The 18,345-nt window shown below is 43.7% G+C and overlaps 1 protein-coding gene across 2 annotated transcripts in view; it reads left to right on the top strand.

The window, feature by feature from the left end:
• Positions 1-18,345, top strand: part of Sntg2 (syntrophin gamma 2) — a 209,624-nt gene that overhangs the window by 179,781 nt on the left and 11,498 nt on the right. For both annotated transcript variants that reach the window (XM_057778495.1, XM_057778504.1), the window contains 2 exons: positions 10,074-10,166; positions 17,246-17,356. In XM_057778495.1, the coding sequence (XP_057634478.1) occupies positions 10,074-10,166; positions 17,246-17,356 (204 nt within the window). The remainder of the gene's footprint in view (positions 1-10,073; positions 10,167-17,245; positions 17,357-18,345) is intronic.

Below are 18,345 nucleotides of genomic sequence, written 5' to 3'. Positions count from 1 at the left end.
ACTGTCCTCACAGACATTACTTAGGATACTCAAAAGAAGGTCACTGTGAGTAAAACCATACATATGCTCATAGTACCAGTCTGTTGTTCTAAGCCTCAAAGGCCAAGCTAAAACATCCGTGAAGAAAAGGTTCTGTGACATTTCCACTGGACAAAGAAAAGCAGCAGTGTTATCTTCTTTGCTGCGATTTTATAGCAGTTAACTCCATGGTGTGGGGGGCGAGGGATGGTCTTATCAGGAGTTTCCTTTCTGTGGCCCTGAATTAACTCACTCTGTCATCAGGCACCATTGTCAGCTGTAGAATCTTGTAGAAGGACACCAGCCTTCACTACGCAACAGCTAGACAACTTTGACCAAATTTAGAATGATGCCTTTGCTTTGGTTTCCTTGTCTATAATATGGCACCAAGAGAATTAATCCCTGAGGGTCGTTTCACTGTTGGTCATAGATCAGTATGTATAAATCCTCAGCCAGTTCCTGGAGTGTGTAGATGGGCGGTATTTAAGCTCACCGCAAGGCGCGGAGTCGTGTGTGTGCCCCCCCCCCCCCCCCGCCTAGGTGTTTGCACTGAAGTTGCATGCCTTGTTTTGTTGCTAAGGTAGGCAAGAAAAATACTGGATTGCACAACTGCAATAACTTAAAGCAGAGCACAGACTCATTGCAGCAGCTTTTCTAGTCTTATGAAAACGTCTTTGGAGTTTTTTATGGAGTTGGTATTGAGTTCATCAGTAACTTTGAGCGGTATTGACACTTCAACATTAAATCTCCTGATGTGGGAACACAAGATCACTTTTCAAATTTTAAGTTTAAGATTCTTTTAATTCCTTGGTTAAATATTTAAATGTTTTATTCGTTGGTTAGTATTTTGTTACTTAGTTGACCATTCTACTATTTATTTTATCCTCTGTGATGTAATTGTAAATGAGATTATTTCCTTAACACCCTTCTTAGGCTGTTCATGATCAGCATGTAGAAGCATAATTTGTTTTTGTCACTAATTTTCTGTGCTCAAATACTTTTCAATTTTGTTCAGTTTTTAAGACTTTCTTTACATAAGTTCATGTAATTTGTGAGCAAGGATCATTTTACAGGTCTTTTTTTTCTATTTACAGTTTGATGCCTTTTGTTTCTTTAGAGACAAAACCTTCAATCTTTCTCACTGACATTAGCTGTGGAATTTCACATGCATGGGGTTGTTTCATTGTGCCTCTCTCAGTGATTTCTATGCTTTAATCATGGGATAGTATTAGATTTTTCCAAGACCTTTCTTACATCAGTCAAAATGAAAAAATTTACTCCTTTCCTTTTAAATAAAGTACAGGGCATTGATTGATTTTTCCAGTGTCAAGTTATCTTTTCTTTACATAGATAAATACTACTTGTCATGGCATACAGTGCCCTTAATGCACTGTTGAGTTCTGGTTGTTCGTGTTTTGCATTTTGTGGTGATCTTGGTCAGTATCCATCAAAAATACTGATCTTTACTTTTCTTTTCCTGGGGGGGTCTCTTTGGCTTTGGCACTAAGAGATGCAGAACTTAGAGAACAGGTTTGAAAACATCAAATTTTAAGTTTTTAAGAGATCTGTTCACAGAGATGTCTGTCCCACCTGGTCCTGCAGCTATTCAGTCCCAAAGAAAGACACAGAGGTCTGCATTAATTATAAACTGATTGGCCTATTAGCTCAGGCTTTCTTATTAAATAATTCTTACATCTTACATTAACCCATAAATCCTGTCTGTGTTAGTCATGTGGCTTGGTACCTTTATCAGTGAGTCATTCTCATCTTGCTTCCTCTGCATCTGAGTGACGACTGCAGCCTGAGCCTTTCCTCTTCCCAGAATTCTCCTGTTCTGGTCTCCCCACCTATACTTCCTGCCTGACTTCTGGCCAATCAGCATTTTATTAAACCAATACAAGTGACAAATCTTTTCAGGGTACAAGGCCATTGTCCCACAGCAGAGATCTTCATTCTTCCTTAGATATTTGGTAGAATTTACCAGTAGAATGTGTGATCTGTTGTTTTCCTTTGGATTTGGGGTATTGGCTGTTGCTCAGCACCTTTGCAAGTAAATAAATGTTCCTACTTGCTGCATCATAATGATTCAGCCTTAGCAGATTGTGTGTCTCATAGGACACATCAATTTCATATAATTTATCTAATTTATTTGTGCAAAATTATTTACAGTTTTCTTCCAGTATTTTTTCTGCAAAATCAGAGCTATGTGCCCTGTTTGATTTCTGACTTGGGCTATGTGAGTCTTTTTTTTTTTAATATTTCATCAATATAGCTAAAATTTGGAGTTTTTAAAAGTATTTTTTAAGGTCACATGTTGAGTCTGTAAATGCTCCATGTTGTTTTACTATTTTCTCCTTTACTCTTGTATTCCTTGTTGCTACTGATTGCCTTCTCCCCTCTTCTAGAACTTGATTCCATGCTTTCCTTCCTTTTCTAGTTCATCCAAGCTAATATTATGTTGCAATATGTATTCTTTCTTGACTTTCACATTCGTCACTGTAAACCGCCCATTTAGCACCGTGTTCCCTGATGTCAGATAACAGCATACAGTGGGCCACATTGCAGCCTCGTAGGGGTGTGAACTCCTTAGGCTGCAGCTCTGACCTCTGGTGCAGGAAGCAGCATGCTGCAGGAGGAGAATGGGCATCTCCTTGAACTGTGGGCAATCTGTGAACTTTCTGATGTGATTCAGGTACCTACCTTTTAGGTACCCCCTAGGCTGCTGAGAATTCAGCATCTTTCTACCATGATAGCAGGAAGCGGGGTAAAGGGAACGCAGGCTTGGTCTCTGCTCGTACAGAGAAGTGCTTCTCTTGCAGCTGCTTTTCAAGCTCTCCCCTGCCCTGGTGTCTCCAAACAGCCCCGGCTTCCTGTTCTTCTCAATGAAAAGAATTGCTGCCTCAGCTTCAGCTCCTTTGCTGTTGATCAGCCGCCACTTAAACATTCTGCCATGTTCTCTATGATATTTCAAAAGCTAATATTCATGCCTTTGTTTATTTAATGGTACCAGAGTGTGAATATTTTTTAATATGTGAAAATGAGCCCAAATGTGCTATTTAAAACTACATTTTAGCACAGTCTGATTTAGTTCGCAACCCACCACCGTACAAAGAGCTATTTTAATCTTAATTATCTTGATTTTCCTGCTACTACCACGTATGTAATTTTCTGGAGTGGCGTTCGGAGATGAAAGCAAAGGTAGGTATTCAGAAGCTTTCTAATTGTGCCTTCCCAGGGTCTTTAAGTCTTGATTAGCGAAAAGCACTTTGTGCCAAGAGAAGCTAGCAGTGGAAGCCTGCAGTTCTGCACAGTGGGCATCGTAAGATCTGCAGTTTGGTTTCTCCATGCTGCGCTGTCTCTGGAAAACACCCATTCACTGGGTCCTCACAGCCTTAGCAATTGATGCGCACTTAGTAAGGAGGATCATGCCAGCTCCAAATCCAGTCTCTTGTGTTTTTTTATGAGGACAGGGTCTGCCCTATCACACTGAGAGGGGCAGGGTCTCTGTAAATCCTTGAGAGAAATGGAAAGGACAAGGACTCATACACCTCTCGGAGACAGGTGGAAGAGGTTGAGACTGTCCCAGACTATAACTCGGAGGAAAAAAATCATGCCCAGCTCACTGGCTCTGCAGCCCACCATGCACCCATCTCTAGTTTGTTCTCCTGTGCTCTTGCGTAGGCTCGCAGTAGACAGGGCCGCTGTGGCCACTGGGAAGGGAGGAAAGCCTCGCCATGTGATTTCTCTCTGTTCCAGACAAAACTGCCTGTAGTACCGAGAAACCTGGGAATTGCCACAGAAAACCAACACTGGAGTTTCAATAACAGTACATTTATTTTGAAATGCTTTTATTAAACATTGTATTATGTTGTGACCAAAAACTGAAAATAAAATTTTTGGAAATATTAATATGAAGCTACTCCTTCAAAAAAGTTTTGTGGGGCCCCTTTCTGGTTCGACTAAGTGACCTAAAACCCTAGACACTGCACATAATATATAGAGAAGTTGGGATACAATGAGTAGATCCTGGTAAACCAGAAATCGTCTATATAATGACTGTTCAGCTATAAACAGAACAGTCTTAGTGGTCTAAGAGTTTGGTGACAACAAACCTGCAGCTCAGTATCTGAGGGTACAGGGAATGCGCCATGCGGGATCTGAGAATCAGTCTTTGTGCAGAGAGTAGTACAGAAGAGGGAATGGCTTTGCCTGACCCAAAATGACGGCTGCTATTATTGTTGTTGTTGTTGTTGTTATTGTTATTGTTATTATTTTATGAACTGCAAGGTGAGAGATAATTCAGGCTGTTTTGCAACGCCTGGCTCCAGGGCATATTATGGGTACCAGAATTCCTTGAGCCACAGGTTTATTGAAGCCTTGCACCTGTTTTATGATTCCGGTTTCAGTATGAGGAAATTTCTTGAGCCAGGATTTCTTTTGTTTTTTAACACGAAGTATTTTATTATAACTTTCCCTTGCCTGAACTCCCAGATCCTCTCCACTTCTTCACTCAATCAAGTCCATATTCTTCCTTTTTCTCATTAGGGTACAAACAGGTACCTAAAAAACTAGATAAAATACAAAGAAACCAAAAGAGGACAAAACAAGCAAGCAAAAAAGAAAAGGAGACAAAGCCAAAGCTATAAAATACATATAGATACAGAGAGACACACACAGTCACACACACAAAAATCCTACAAAAACACAAAACCAGAAACTATAATATACAGGCAAAATACTTCCAGGGGGTTAAAAGAAACTTGATAAAGCATTATGAGACAAATAATGTCCAAAAATGCCATTGAATTCATTTTGTGTTGTCCGTTTACTGCTGGGCATGGGACCTGGCCTTAAGACTGGTTTGTATTCCCAGTAAGACTACACTGGAGAAAACTAAGTTTTCATCTGTGAACATTTATCAATTGGAAATCGCTTCTGAGTTAGGAATGGGTGCTTATGCCCACGTCCCTCTGGCTTAGACCGTGAAGGCCCTATGTGTGCTGCCACAGTCTCTGTGAGTTTGTTTCTGCGCCCATCCTGCTGTGTTCACAAGGCCTTGTTTCCTTGGTGTACCTTATCCCTTTGGGGTCTTAAAATCTTTTCACTTCCTCTGCCCTAGGATTCTCTGAGCCTTGAAGGGAGGGGATTGATGGAGACACCCCACTTAGGGCTGAGCGTTCCGAGGTCTCCTGCTTTCTGCATATCGTCCAACTCTGGACCTCTGTATTAGCAGACCACATCTACTAAAGGAGGAAGCTTCTCTGATTACGGCTGAGTGAGACACTGACTTTGCCTTTTTCTACTTTGAGTCAGGATTTCTACCTTTGTCAGCCAAGTCCAGACATCCCTCCCCAGTGGGTTCACAGCAGCCAAGTACATGGCCAGGATATCTTCCTTCATCCAGGGGAAACAAGGCAAGCCAAGAGGGGAAACTGGGTATCTAGCATACTTGACATACCCTCCCCTACTGAAACAATGTCAAGAAAATTATTCAAAATGGAATGTTTGCCTAAGATCAGAAGTCTCATAGTACAAAACTCCCCAGATTGCAAAAGAAAACCACCTGTCATGCCAAAAACCAGGAAAATCTTAGAGACTGCCAGACAGTCCTCAGGTGCCAACACTGAAATTCAGAAATGTTAAACTTATTTGGGAATGATTTAAGGGCAGCTGCAGTTTTAAAATACATGATTAAAAAAGCAAGTATGAATATATTCTAACAAATGGAAATATCGTAAGTACAGACAAAGAGATCTAACATAACAGGATAAAAATAAAGAAAATGAAAAAGTAGATGTGAAAACCATTGTGACCGAATTAAAAGCTCAGGCAAGGAGGTAAAATAAGGGCAGAGGAAGGAGCTGTGACCAAATCCGTGACAACAAAAAATGTCTCTGTGAGTAACAGAGAGAACACAGATTGGAGGGACAGCAGACTCAAGACACAGATTGAAGTATAGTGTCCAGAACTGGGGACCCAAGGAGGAAAGACAAATATACCCAAAGAAATTATTCAAAGCTCAAAGTATGCGCATCTGAGAAATGAATAATCCACAAACGAATGTCCCAGGAAGCTATCCTGAGACTTGCCATGGTTCTCATGGCTCAGAAAACCTAATAAAAAAACATCATGAAATCAGTCAGAGAGGAAGAATAGAAGATTACAGAGCAAAATAATCTCAGCTTAGATGAGATCTCTCATGAACAGTGATGGCAGAAGGAAGGCTTCCAGTATTTAAGTACCAGAAGGAAGGCATTAGCTTACGGAATCCCACGGCCATTGAAAATACCTTTCAGGAATGAAAAATGTCTTTCAAACTGTTTCCTAATTAAGAGGGATTAAGATAAATTGTCTTCGGCAGACATACCTAGAAGAAATAGATGGAGACTTTATCTAAACAAAAAGTAAGTGACAGAAGCAGGAACCCAGAAGTTTCTTGAAAAGGGAAAAAGAGATTGTCACATTTTATGGTTGAAGCAAAAACTATACCATTGTCCAATATGAGTCCAAATGTATGTAGAGAAAATGCTTAAATGAAGGGAGCAATAATGAGGAGGAAAGCCATGGGGAAACAGGTGAGGCTTCTGTTTTTCTCTAGGGCGAGCACAGCCACAACAAAACACAAAACCTTTCAGACAAATACAAAATGTTAACATTTCCCCCAAGTAATATGACATTAAGCAGACAAAAAGAAAACAGAAGGTAATGACATCACAAATCCCACCCATTGGAAGCTGTGTGAATATACCACTGATAAATGAGTTACACAGAGAGCAAGTACCATACAGTGTCTACTGAAAGGCTGTCTCAAATATCAACAAAGCCTGAAGAGAAAAGACAGAAGAGGCTGCACCGTATGGCTCAGGTCAAAGGAAAGCGAGGGTAGTTGTCAAATCTAGTAGACTTCCAAGAAGCTACTACAGGAGGGATTGTGGGAGGATGAGCAGTCAACTCCCTGGCCAAGGAGACTTGGCCAATATGCATGTGTTCACCAGACACAGAACTTTAAGATATGCATGGTAAAAGCTGACGGAGCCAAGGGAAATGAACCAAAAGCAATGCGTGAGAAGCGTTTATGGAGCGCTCCACTGAACAGTAGATTCCTGGAGGTTATCTTCAAGGCCTGTGGGGCATATGCCAAAGTAAACCATACCAAGACTATGAAACAACCACCACACACTGATAAGAGCTGAAGCCATTCCAAAGATGTTCTCCAACCTAATTGGAAACAGTCATCAACAACTGAAAGATAAATGGAACATACTTAAATACTTTAAGGCGGCAATTTCTAAGCCATCCATGTGTCAAAGAAGCATTAAGGCAAATCACAAAGCTGACTCTCTGTAAATATCATTAGCTTTGACAAGCCTGCAAAAAGACTCAAGAGAGAAAGAGTAAAGGAAGTAAATCGTCAGCATGAGGAAAGATGGAGACTCTGCATACATAGAGTAGATGGCAGAAATCAAGGGGAACTCCATCAAGGTGAGGCAGATTGTCTCCCGCAAGAAAGGGATATTTCTTGCTTCCACCCGAGATTTCTACCAAATATTTAGAAAAAGAATGAAAACACTTTCCCATAATCAAGGGGAGAAGGAAGGAAAGAGGGATAGGGAGACAGATAGACATGCGCACATGCGTGAGCACACTTGCACACACAAGGAAGTGGAAGGCACAAAGACACTGTATGTCACATTCCTTAGGAACACAAACTCTTCCAGGTGGATGTGATCAGAACTGTTCCTCACTTCATTATTGGAGTCCAGGACCTTTTCAAGTTGCTTGTATTGATGTCTTCATCATCATCATCATCATCATCATCACCACCACCACCACCATCATTTTTTATTATTACAGTCTGGCTGTGTAGACCAGGTTAACCTTTCTGCCTCAGCCTCCTGAAAGCTGGCATTGCAGCACTAAACCCAACTGACTGTTTATTGTTTTAACATAATTTTCTCCATGAACTGGAGCAACTGCTCTGGGGTTAACTCTGCACCATCTCTAGGCAACAAGGCTCTTTATCCAGAACAAAGTTGAGAAGGCGTTTTATGATCACTAGTATTCTCGTTTGGTTTTGTCTTAGGTTGTTGGGTTTTGTTTTTAACTCCCCAGGTGATTCTGTGCTTGAGGTTTTTGATATTTTTCTTAAACATTGGTTGCTCTTTTTTTGACTGCCTTTGCTTTTGTTCTGAAGCTGACCTTCACAGCCATGTATTCTGAGCTATTATTAAGCTCTCTCTGACATTTCCATATAATATTTTCTAAAACGCTTTGGAAATTTGTTCTAAATGCTGGACAGTTGTTGTAGGAGGCGTTTAGTACTTCTTTCCTGAGCACAGTGATTTATTCACAGAGTGTTGTTAGGTGTCTAATGCTACAGTCAACCACTAAGCATTGTTTTGGGTCATTGTATGACATGCTTCAGATAGAGTCTCTCAAGAAAAGTCATATCTTACTCCTCTGCCTAGCAACTGGTGTTCTGTGTGTAACTTTTATCCATGCTTTCACCAGTAGATCTAGAAGTGATTAAGAAAGTCATTCTTATAGCCTCCATATCTTCAGCAATTTCAAGAATGTGTCATAATAAGTTCCCCTGTCATTTGAAATGTTTAAATGGTTGATTTTGTTTTGAAATGTAAGCAGTCCATGAGGGTGGGTGCCTCTAACGTGGTCATGTTTGTGACAAATCCTCTGATACCCTTGTCCCACTGAATGGACCATGAGGCAGTCTCTTCTCAGAGAATTGGGAAACAGGTGTCAACTTGAGGGTTTTTCCCCCCAACATATTAAGGAAAATAAGGAGCAAACATCCAATGCAACGGGGGTACTTATAGTTCACACACACACATGCACCCATGCGCGCACACACACACACCGCATGCCAGAGTCTGAAGATTTGAATGGGAAGACTCTGCTGCGAGATTTTGCAGGGTTCAGCCTCTGCCCAAACTTTCTACTCCTGTCTCCCGTCCCAGCTGAGTCTCTGAGCACACGAGTGTCTAACACTGCAGCAGTGCTCTCCTGCACACCAAAGACCAGACACTCCCCACCAGGGTTCACAGTTCTGCCGCTTTCATGATGTCAGAGACCAAGGCTCCAAGAATACAACAATCTCCTAGAAATTGTTGCTCATAGTTTATCATCACTACATTTAAATTCCAGAAATTAGTAATTCCCACAGTATGAGAGCACCCATTATTATGGACTTGTAAAAGGAATGTGAGCATGTCTTATGGTCTGGGTCAAGTTAGAAAAAGCAAGCGAGGGGAACAGCTCCTGGGGGCAGAGATGGATCTAGCAATTCCCACCAGCATCAAAGCAGTCTGCATAGCATGCAGTGGGCACCTGCTTCGTGCACGGTTTTGGTGAACAGTTTTGGACTCCTGAAAATGTTAGGAAGCTGACCAAGGGCTGAGCAAAAGGAAGCGTTGTCAAAGTCGTGTTGGACAGGGTCCTTGCTTCCTGGGCCTGCTCTCTGTTTTGCTAGGAGAGGTAAAGGAGAAAATAGAGCCAAGACGTGGTGACAGTCTCCTCAGGGATCTTCGACACACTTCAGTGATGTCCAAGGCATTTGTCTAGTTCTAGGAAAAGAATATAAGATAGCAAGAGATAAATGACAGAACCAGTATCAGTGCAGAGGATGTGCAGGGCACCCTGTGCAGAGTGATAAGCTCCTCCTGACTTCCCTGTGTTGGATGTGTGAGTGTGTGTGCACAGACACACACAGATGCATGCACACATGTCAGAGAGCCAGAAAACCAAGTCCTTGGAGAACAGATGTCTGTTGAAATGTTTTAATGATTCAGTTTTGTTTAATTGATGCCTTCAAAGACATCTTTGTCTGTCTGAAAACAGAAAAGTGAGAAAGTGCTCCCTGCTGTAGGTGCCTCTGCAGTTCCATGCAACTCCCAAACCTTCTCATTTATCCTACATAATGCGTGTGTTCAGACTTAAAACAATGTACTTTGGCTAAAGTAGCTAATCTGCCAACTACCTTCCTGTAGTTAAAAAGAACTATTGTAGAGCACTTACTCAAAATTAATGCTCTTTTCCAGTCAAAAACATATCTGTGCAGCTGGCAAGGGGAGACTCTGTGCTTCACGGTGGATTTTGCCCTGGGATTCACCTGCTTTGACAGCAAAACAAAGGTAAGATGCAGAGAACCCCTACAGGTACTATACATGTCACGGTTGCACTTGCTCAGGGAAATCTGAGAGCAGACGGCTCCCACCAGCTGTGCACAGAGTCAGAGGTCTGCCTATAAAACCTGCCTTCCTTCTGACTAGTTTGGGGTCTCTGGGTGTTCACAATCCCTAGAACCCAGGTAGAAAACTCCAACAAAATGGTGTTTGGCAAATATGATATAAGTTCTCTCTCTCTCTCTCTCTCTCTCTCTCTCTCTCTCTCTCTCTCTTATATGATATTCTCTCTCTCTCTCTCTCTCTCTCTCACACACACACACACACACACACACACGTGAGGTGAAAGAGAGAAAGGAAAACACAGGATGGGTTTTCTTGGTCCCTCTGAAGGAAAAAGCAACACTAAAACACAGTAAAAAGAATCCCAACCATTCCTTAAAACCTGAGTATTTTGCTGAGAGTAAGCTCCACGAGTTGGCAGAATGTATTCCCAAATGCAAAAGCTGTCCTCGAGTCCAGCCTTATTGATTAAAGCCACCTGTGTGAGCAGTGGAAATCACTGGGTTTTTACCATCATCATCTCAGGGCTCTCCCAATTACGTAAGCGATAAGAAAATGTTTGCCTGAGTGAAGAGCCAATGTTTCAACGGGTAATATTTATAAAAATCTTCTTCGCTAAGAATGAATGGCGTCTAAGAAAGCATGCCTAGATGAATGTCCCCATGAACAGGGGATGCCCGTATATTTGGTTTAGAGATTGCCCTGGCTTTCCTTAGCAAGAGCAAAGCTTGGCAGCCCACTGTGTGCAGACTCACAGGGCACAAGAGTGATGTCTGTGAGAAGATTGAGCAGGATCAAGGGGCCTCAAGCAATGGGACCCCAGGGCTCCTCGGGAGCAGCTTCCTGTGGCTTTTTTTGCAGAACAAAGCAGAAGAGATGTCTTTATTGTTCATTCAGGCTAGCTGAGTCCCTTCAGATTGGTGGCTGCCAAGCCATACTTAGGAAAATCGGGCTGCTGGGGAGTTTGCATTTGGTGATGGGCCAGCTGACTTGAGGGATGCGGCTCTGGTTTGGTCTTAGGGTCCTCATGCTTGGGCTCATTCCCACACATGATGATGTCTGCCGTGTTATCACTAACCGTAACCAGAGTTCCAGAAACCTGCTTTTCACACATATGACGTGGGCTCAGCTTCAGCCTGTCCCTGTTCCAGATCCACTGTGACGATGTGAGGTCTCATGGAAGGCTCCCAAGAATCAACAATCACTTTCTCATAGTTATTTCCCAACTACCATATCTAAGCCTCTTGGGCCACTTTCTTCTGTGACCCAAGTAAGTACTTACAGACGGTGACTTTGTCTAGAAGTCTTCTTGCTGTCCTTCTGCCAGAACAAAGATTTCAGCCAGGACAAGTCCGCCATCTAGGGGACACATGGAGATGTCTGGAGATTGTTTTTTTTTATTTCCAGTACCTGGAAGGGCCCTTCTGCCACATCTGGAACGTCCATGATGGAGACCCGCAATGCTGCTCAGCCCCTGCCTTGAACAGGAGAGAAAAGCATATAGAATTATCATATCCACGCTCTCTGTGTGCAGAGCAGGAGAAATCCTAAGACAGAGACGGAAGCTGCTTCTGTTACACAATCCTGGCTCCTGAAAACCTTATACAAACATTATCACTTCTCTTCCCCCCAGGGAAATGATCATGATGTTCCCCAGTACGGACTCACACAGAGATAGCAGTAATAACAGAATGCAGTTGCATAAAAATTGAATATTAGGAATGGAGTTTAAGTCTGCATCCAACATCAAAGGTCAACTATGTTTCTAGCCCAGAGTCAGTGAGCAAATGACTTCCCGATCCTTGGCAAGGTTCTCTTCATTGTATCTTTCTGTTGACCATGGAACCTACACAGTCACATGACCTGTACTTGCTACTAATACCAAGAAACCAGACCTGAGTACTCTTGCTCCACATGTCCTTCTGGGATGAGTGGGGTGTTATAGCATCTACCCTGGAGGAAGGAGAACACTCCATGTCATTTCCGCTGCTTCCTCTCTGATGCACACATTCTGGTGCTTCAGGACGATGAATCTAAGAGCTTCTGGTTCCTGCCTTCAGGGCAGGTGTTCATGGTCTACCTCCACAGAATCTGTAGGGGTCTCCCTGTGTCTTCTCTGCTGCACTTGGCAACATCCTGGAATAGATCATAGCCAAAACCCTTACCAAAGAAGAGCAAAACAGCACACAGTCCTGCTGCCTGCCGGAGATCCCACTGAGGTTCACTTGTGCTTCTGTCTCTGATTTATTCCTACTCACCCAGTCTTCCTGTCAATCCAAGGGTCAGGACAGTCCACACGAGATTCTGCAGGAGGCCTTTTGTGACTACAAGAGGCTAGTACCATGTTTATCCCCTGTCCAGTGTGAAGCCAGGACTTGGCAACACTGCCGGGGAAGGTCTTGGATGTTAGCTCTGGTTCCTGGTGACCTGGAAGGAGGGGGCTAGTGCTCTTGCTGCATCCTTCCTGTTTCTGTAAGGGTCTGTGGAATGTTCTCAGCTGATCCGTACTGGCTGCCATCAGTGTGTTTAGCCTCATGGTTACAGGGCCCCCTGTTCCTGTGAGAGGGCTGAACCCACAGTGGACAAACTTTCCCTCTAGTGTGGTTGCTGGGATCTCTTGGATGTTGAGAACTTGTGGACAGCTATAATTGATGATGTTAAATTATCAACTAAGTCATACATCAGCTATCTCCCTACACGTTTGAGTCCTGGTCTGCTTCCTTCTCTCCTTTTCCCTAGGAAATGTTCCTGATTTCCAACGCAGGTTCAAGTGTGGCTCTGAGGATATTTTTTGCCATTGAATCTATCATCTTTTCCTTAAATTTACCCTTAAAAGATTTTTAAATGCTATCATTTGTTTCTTAACGTTGTATATGGTTGCTATGAGCCCTTGGGACCTGGACTCCTGGTGACTGTGTGTCATGAAGGTTAACCTCAGGTTTTCTTGACGTTGATCTTTGATTAGATTAGATTGAACTTTGGCAATTAAACATTAAAATCTATGTCAGTCATTTATTGCCTACTTGGGCTGGACAAAATGGGCTGCCCCTTACCCAGAATGTTCTGAGTGATGATAGGGTTGGCCTGTGGTTTTCCATGGAGACCCAAAAGGGCCTTCTCTAAACTCAGTTCTCAGAGGCTCTCTGCTTCTGGGAGACAACTCCCACCACTACTGAGCCTCACACCTGATCACTACCTCATCCAGCTTCTTCTGTGAGCCTCACACCTGATCACTGCCTCATCCAGCTTCTCCTGTGAGCCTCACACCTGGTCACTGCCTCATCCAGCTTCTCCTGTGAGCCTCACACCTGGTCACTACCTCATCCAGCTTCTCCAGTGAGCCTCACACCTGGTCACTGCCTCATCCAGCTTCTCCTGTGAGCCTCACACCTGGTCACTGCCTCATCCAGCTTCTCCTGTGAGCCTCACACCTGGTCACTGCCTCATCCAGCTTCTCCTGTGAGCCTCACACCTGGTCACTGCCTCATCCAGCTTCTCCTGTGAGCCTCACACCTGGTCACTGCCTCATCCAGCTTCTCCTGTGAGCCTCACACCTGGTCACTGCCTCATCCAGCTTCTCCTGTGAGCCTCACACCTGGTCACTGCCTCATCCCATAGCTGACGAGTTTTCCTGAAGATCCAACTAAGATTCTTTTAGCTTGTCTAAACCTGAGCTTGGGTCACAACCTCCTGACTGTGCCTTCTTTAAAGGTGAACTCCCTTCCTCTCTTCGCATCATTTTCATGGACACCTCTTCAATAAATTATGTATGAGAAAATTTCCCCAAAACAACTGCGATCGGTAGACCGGGTCCTGAGTCCATAGAGCACACCCTCTTAACTGTAATTACAATTCTTCATTCCCTAAAGAACTGCAGCAATGTAAGCTCCATATAAGGAGTTTTAAATTATCACTGCAAACTTATTTAGATTATAAATATAAATAAGGACCAAGTGTGAAATATTAATGAATAGTTGTGCTTTTTGTCCAAGTCACTGGAGAAAACCAAATAGACTCATGGACTGGACATGTTGAGATTTGGGTGTGTAAGGCTTAGACTCACTGGAGCTTAGGAGATGGCTCAGTCAATATAGTGCAAGCATGAGATCCAGTCCCAGAACGGCATAAGGAAACCAGAGGATGCAAAGACAGGTCAGTCTCAGGGGCTTCTTGTCCAGCCAGACTTACTTATTTGGTGAGTTCCAGGCCAATGACAGGCCTGTCTCTAAAAATAAGGTGGACTTCACCTGCAGAGCAACTAAGGTTAACCATCTAGCCTACATGTGCGCAAGTACACAATGCATGTACACATGCGCAAGTACACACGTGCATGTACACATGCGCAAGTACACACGTGCATGTACACATGAACAACTACACATGCATATCCACATGTGCAAGTACACACATGCGCAAGTACACACGTGCATATAAATGTGTGCAAGTACACACATGCATATAGACATGCGCAAGTACACATGTGCATGTACACGTGCGCAAGTACACACGTGCATGTACACGTGTACCCCCACAGACACACAGACACACAGAGAGAGAGAGAGAGAGAGAGAGAGAGAGAGAATCTCCTTCAAATCCTCACACTGCTGAACCAGCCCTTTCCTGTATCATTTTTAAGCCTCAGCTCTATCCATGACTTGACAGTACCCTCCTTATCACAAACCTGAGAAACCAGAGTTTGAGGGCAGAGTGTGACTCAGTGGGAGCATTCTCAAGGCCTTAGGTTCTTCCCCAGCACCACTTGTGTGCGCTCGTGCACACACATTGCGCTAGGAGCCTGATAACTGCTGTTGTTTCAGGGGACAGTCACATAGTCACCCCCATACACAAATGGCCCAACTGTGTCGTCTCCACTTCACCAACATATCCAGGCATATTTCCTGTCCTGACACTAAATGAGAAGACCATAATCTAGCACATTTGTTCATTTCTAGAAGGACATTTCAAAATCATCAAAGTGAGAATAAACTAGAACACCATTCTAGATATATGGCCTTTGTCCTAAACCTGACGTTAGAACACTGGTCACATGACATGGCTACGGGCTAGCTGGTGTTAGAACACTGGTCACGTGACATGTCTCCGGGCTAACTTGCATTAGAGCAGTTACTACAGCTCTCTTCTGCTCTGTGACTTGATGCTAGCTGATTTTCTGGTCCTGTCGTGGTACGCTGAAGTAGGAGAGGAGCTGGAAATGAAGAGGTGAAGCAGAGACTGTTGCTTTTTACTCCAAGTTCCTGATACAGGCTGTGTGGAAAAATGAGCAACCGGAGATCCAAACCCACAAGGGATCTTCTGCCTTCACCAGCTATTGCCAACAGTTTGAACACCCAGCCTTGTCTCTAGTGGAATTATAGCAGCAGTACAGGGCCGAGGACTCTGGGGTTTAGGTCACTCAGATTTCCAGCAACACTGGGGCTCTCATCCCTCTCTGAAAGAAGCCCCACTGTGGAATTTTCTGCCACTCAAGATCAAAGGAGGCAAATATTTCGGGTGCTACTAACTGGAGAATTCCAGAGTGGTGGAGTTCTGCTTTCCCCGCCTCGTGGATGCTCCTTCGTCACAGTGGCAATGCTCCAATTTGCTCGACGCATGATGGCGCTTATGCAGCCTGATCCCCAGGCTGGAATCCCATAATTCTAGGAGGCTGAGTTAAGACTTGAGGAGGTAGAGACACAGAGAGAACAAATTAAAAGAAGAAAGTGAATGGTAGTCGGGAAGATACGGAGGTCACTGTGCTAGAAACAAGACATCGGAATTCCAGTGTCACAGTGCCTGTGGATGCCCCCAGGCACGCCAAAGAAAGTGTTGGTGTCATGTTTCACCTGCAGTGCCTTGAAAGTCCAAAGTGTTCTTGAATGAGACGTGGCTGTCAGCAAAACTGCGAATGAGGAAGTCAAAGCGGAAGCTCTTATGTCTAATATATGTGTTCCATGTAGCTGGAGACCTGGGTTTTAGTCACTAACACCACACAAAAGTGCCTTCCAGCTCCATGATGGAGAGCCAAGTGTTGAGAACCTTCAGCCTTTATTACTCCAGTGGGAAACCCAAGGCCCTTTCAAATTCATCTCCTGGTGCTTTAACTAAAGCGAGCGAGCAGCGCCATTGTCATGCTCTCCCAGCAGCCAATCAGGGCTCTGAGTTCCCAGCTTGTCCACCCCGACCTGTGTACTGAGGCTCGCTCCCCTATTGAGTGGGGTTCAGAGTCTGGAAATTAAGTAGCTGACTTAGACCACAGGCAGAAATGACATTCATGGTTTTAGAAATAGTGAAATTACATTTAGAGTTCATGAGAGAAAGCGTGATGAATTTGAAACAAATGACTCTTGGCCATTAAAGACAACTCGCTATATAAGTGTCAACCATCCAGAGGTGCTTATGGCATTGCCATGCTTAGGATGTGAGGATTCTATTTTCTTGTTTTGTGAGGAAGGTTCTCCCTGGCTGGTTTGGAGCTCACTATGTGAACCAGACTCGCCTTAGACTTGTGGTTATCCCCCTGTCTCAGCCTCCTGAGAGCTGAGGTGATATTTTGCCCCTGAAACATGTCAGCAAGTGCTAAGCAAGCTTGAAGCCGTCATGTAAGGCAGCACTGCCCACGCTGTCCTGTTGATTCTCGGGAACCTGAGACTAAATGACAGTATGGAGCCACGGTGGGGTTATGCAGGCGGGATCCAAACTTCCTATGTGAATTGAACTGTGGCGAGCATCCTGCTGGTAAGAGACTGGCTGGCCTTCAGTGGACTTACAGTTCTGCAGGCAAATAAGGAAGCAATGGCCTTGAAAAACTTCCAGAGTAGGTTCAGGAAGACAAGGAAGGTAAAAGAAGAGTGCAGACTAAAAAGGCTAGCGTGTGACCCTGAGCTGGCATGGGGGTCAGCCTCTACACACAGAAGGTAGACATGTCATAAGAAATGGCATTTACCCAGATATGTGCTTTACCTTATGAGACATTCAGTGGATATAATATTGCTTATGAATCACTCATTCGTTTCATTTCTCTGTAGAATGTCCTCTGGAGATTCAAGTTCTCTCAGCTTAAGGGATCTTCTGATGATGGGAAAACTCGGGTAAAGCTGCTGTTTCAGAATCCAGACACCAAACAGATCGAGACAAAGGTAAAACTTGCACATTCTGTACCCAGAGACAAGTAGAGAGATGGGTCAGCTGGTAAAAGGCATGAGAAGGAAACAAACTCATCCTAAACCTGGAAGTCAACTCAGTAAACCTAGGACTAATATTTTTCCACTGAGAGTTTGTGTCCTGAAATGGTGACAGATGACACAAAGTATTTAATTCTATTAAAACCCACACATTGCTTAGTAAATAGTAGCAAGGATTCATTACTTTAAAATGTTCTAGAAGCCAAAATCTAATAGAAGAGTTTTGCAAACTGCATTGTCTAATGGAATGCCTATAGAAACAAATATAAGAAAAAGTCCCCTATCCCTTTCTTTCTTTTCTCTCTTTTTTATTAAGAACTTTTAAATACAATCTTTTCTCATTTTATATAGCTTCCCTGTTCCCACTTCCTCCCCTCCACCTGCCCCACCCTTCACTCTACCCCACCCCCATCCACTCCTTAGAAAGGGTAAGGCTTCCCATGGGGAGTCAACATAGTCCGACCAAGGCCTTCCTTCCCTATATCTAAGCTGAGCAAGGTATCCCTTCAAAGAGAATGTTCTCTAAGACACCAGTTCAAGCACTAGGGATAAATCCTGATCCCACTGCCAGTGGTCCCACAGACTGCCCAAGCCTCGCAACTGTCTCCCACATTCAGAGGGCCTACTTCGGTCTCATGCAGGTTCCCCATCTGTTAGTCCGGAGTCAGTGAGCTCCCACTTGCTCGGGTCAGCTATTTCTGTGGATTTCCCCATTATGGTCTTCCATTCCCCTGGAATCAGATTGATCACTGCCTTCATTGTCATCATAGAACTTTCATCCAGTTACTGGAGGAAGCAGATGCAGAGATCCACAGTGTAGCACTGAGCCAAACTCCTGGAGTCCATCACAGAGAGGAAGGAGTGGTGTTATGAGCAACGGAGTCAAGACCATAATGGGGAAACCCAGAATTGCTTTCTAAGTAGAAGAGAAATTATGCAGAATT

Source organism: Chionomys nivalis, chromosome 1 (genome assembly GCF_950005125.1).
Source record: "Chionomys nivalis chromosome 1, mChiNiv1.1, whole genome shotgun sequence".
Taxonomy (NCBI): domain Eukaryota; kingdom Metazoa; phylum Chordata; class Mammalia; order Rodentia; family Cricetidae; genus Chionomys; species Chionomys nivalis.
Note: the sequence above shows the minus strand (reverse complement) of the source record. Positions and strands in the feature narration are given on the sequence as shown.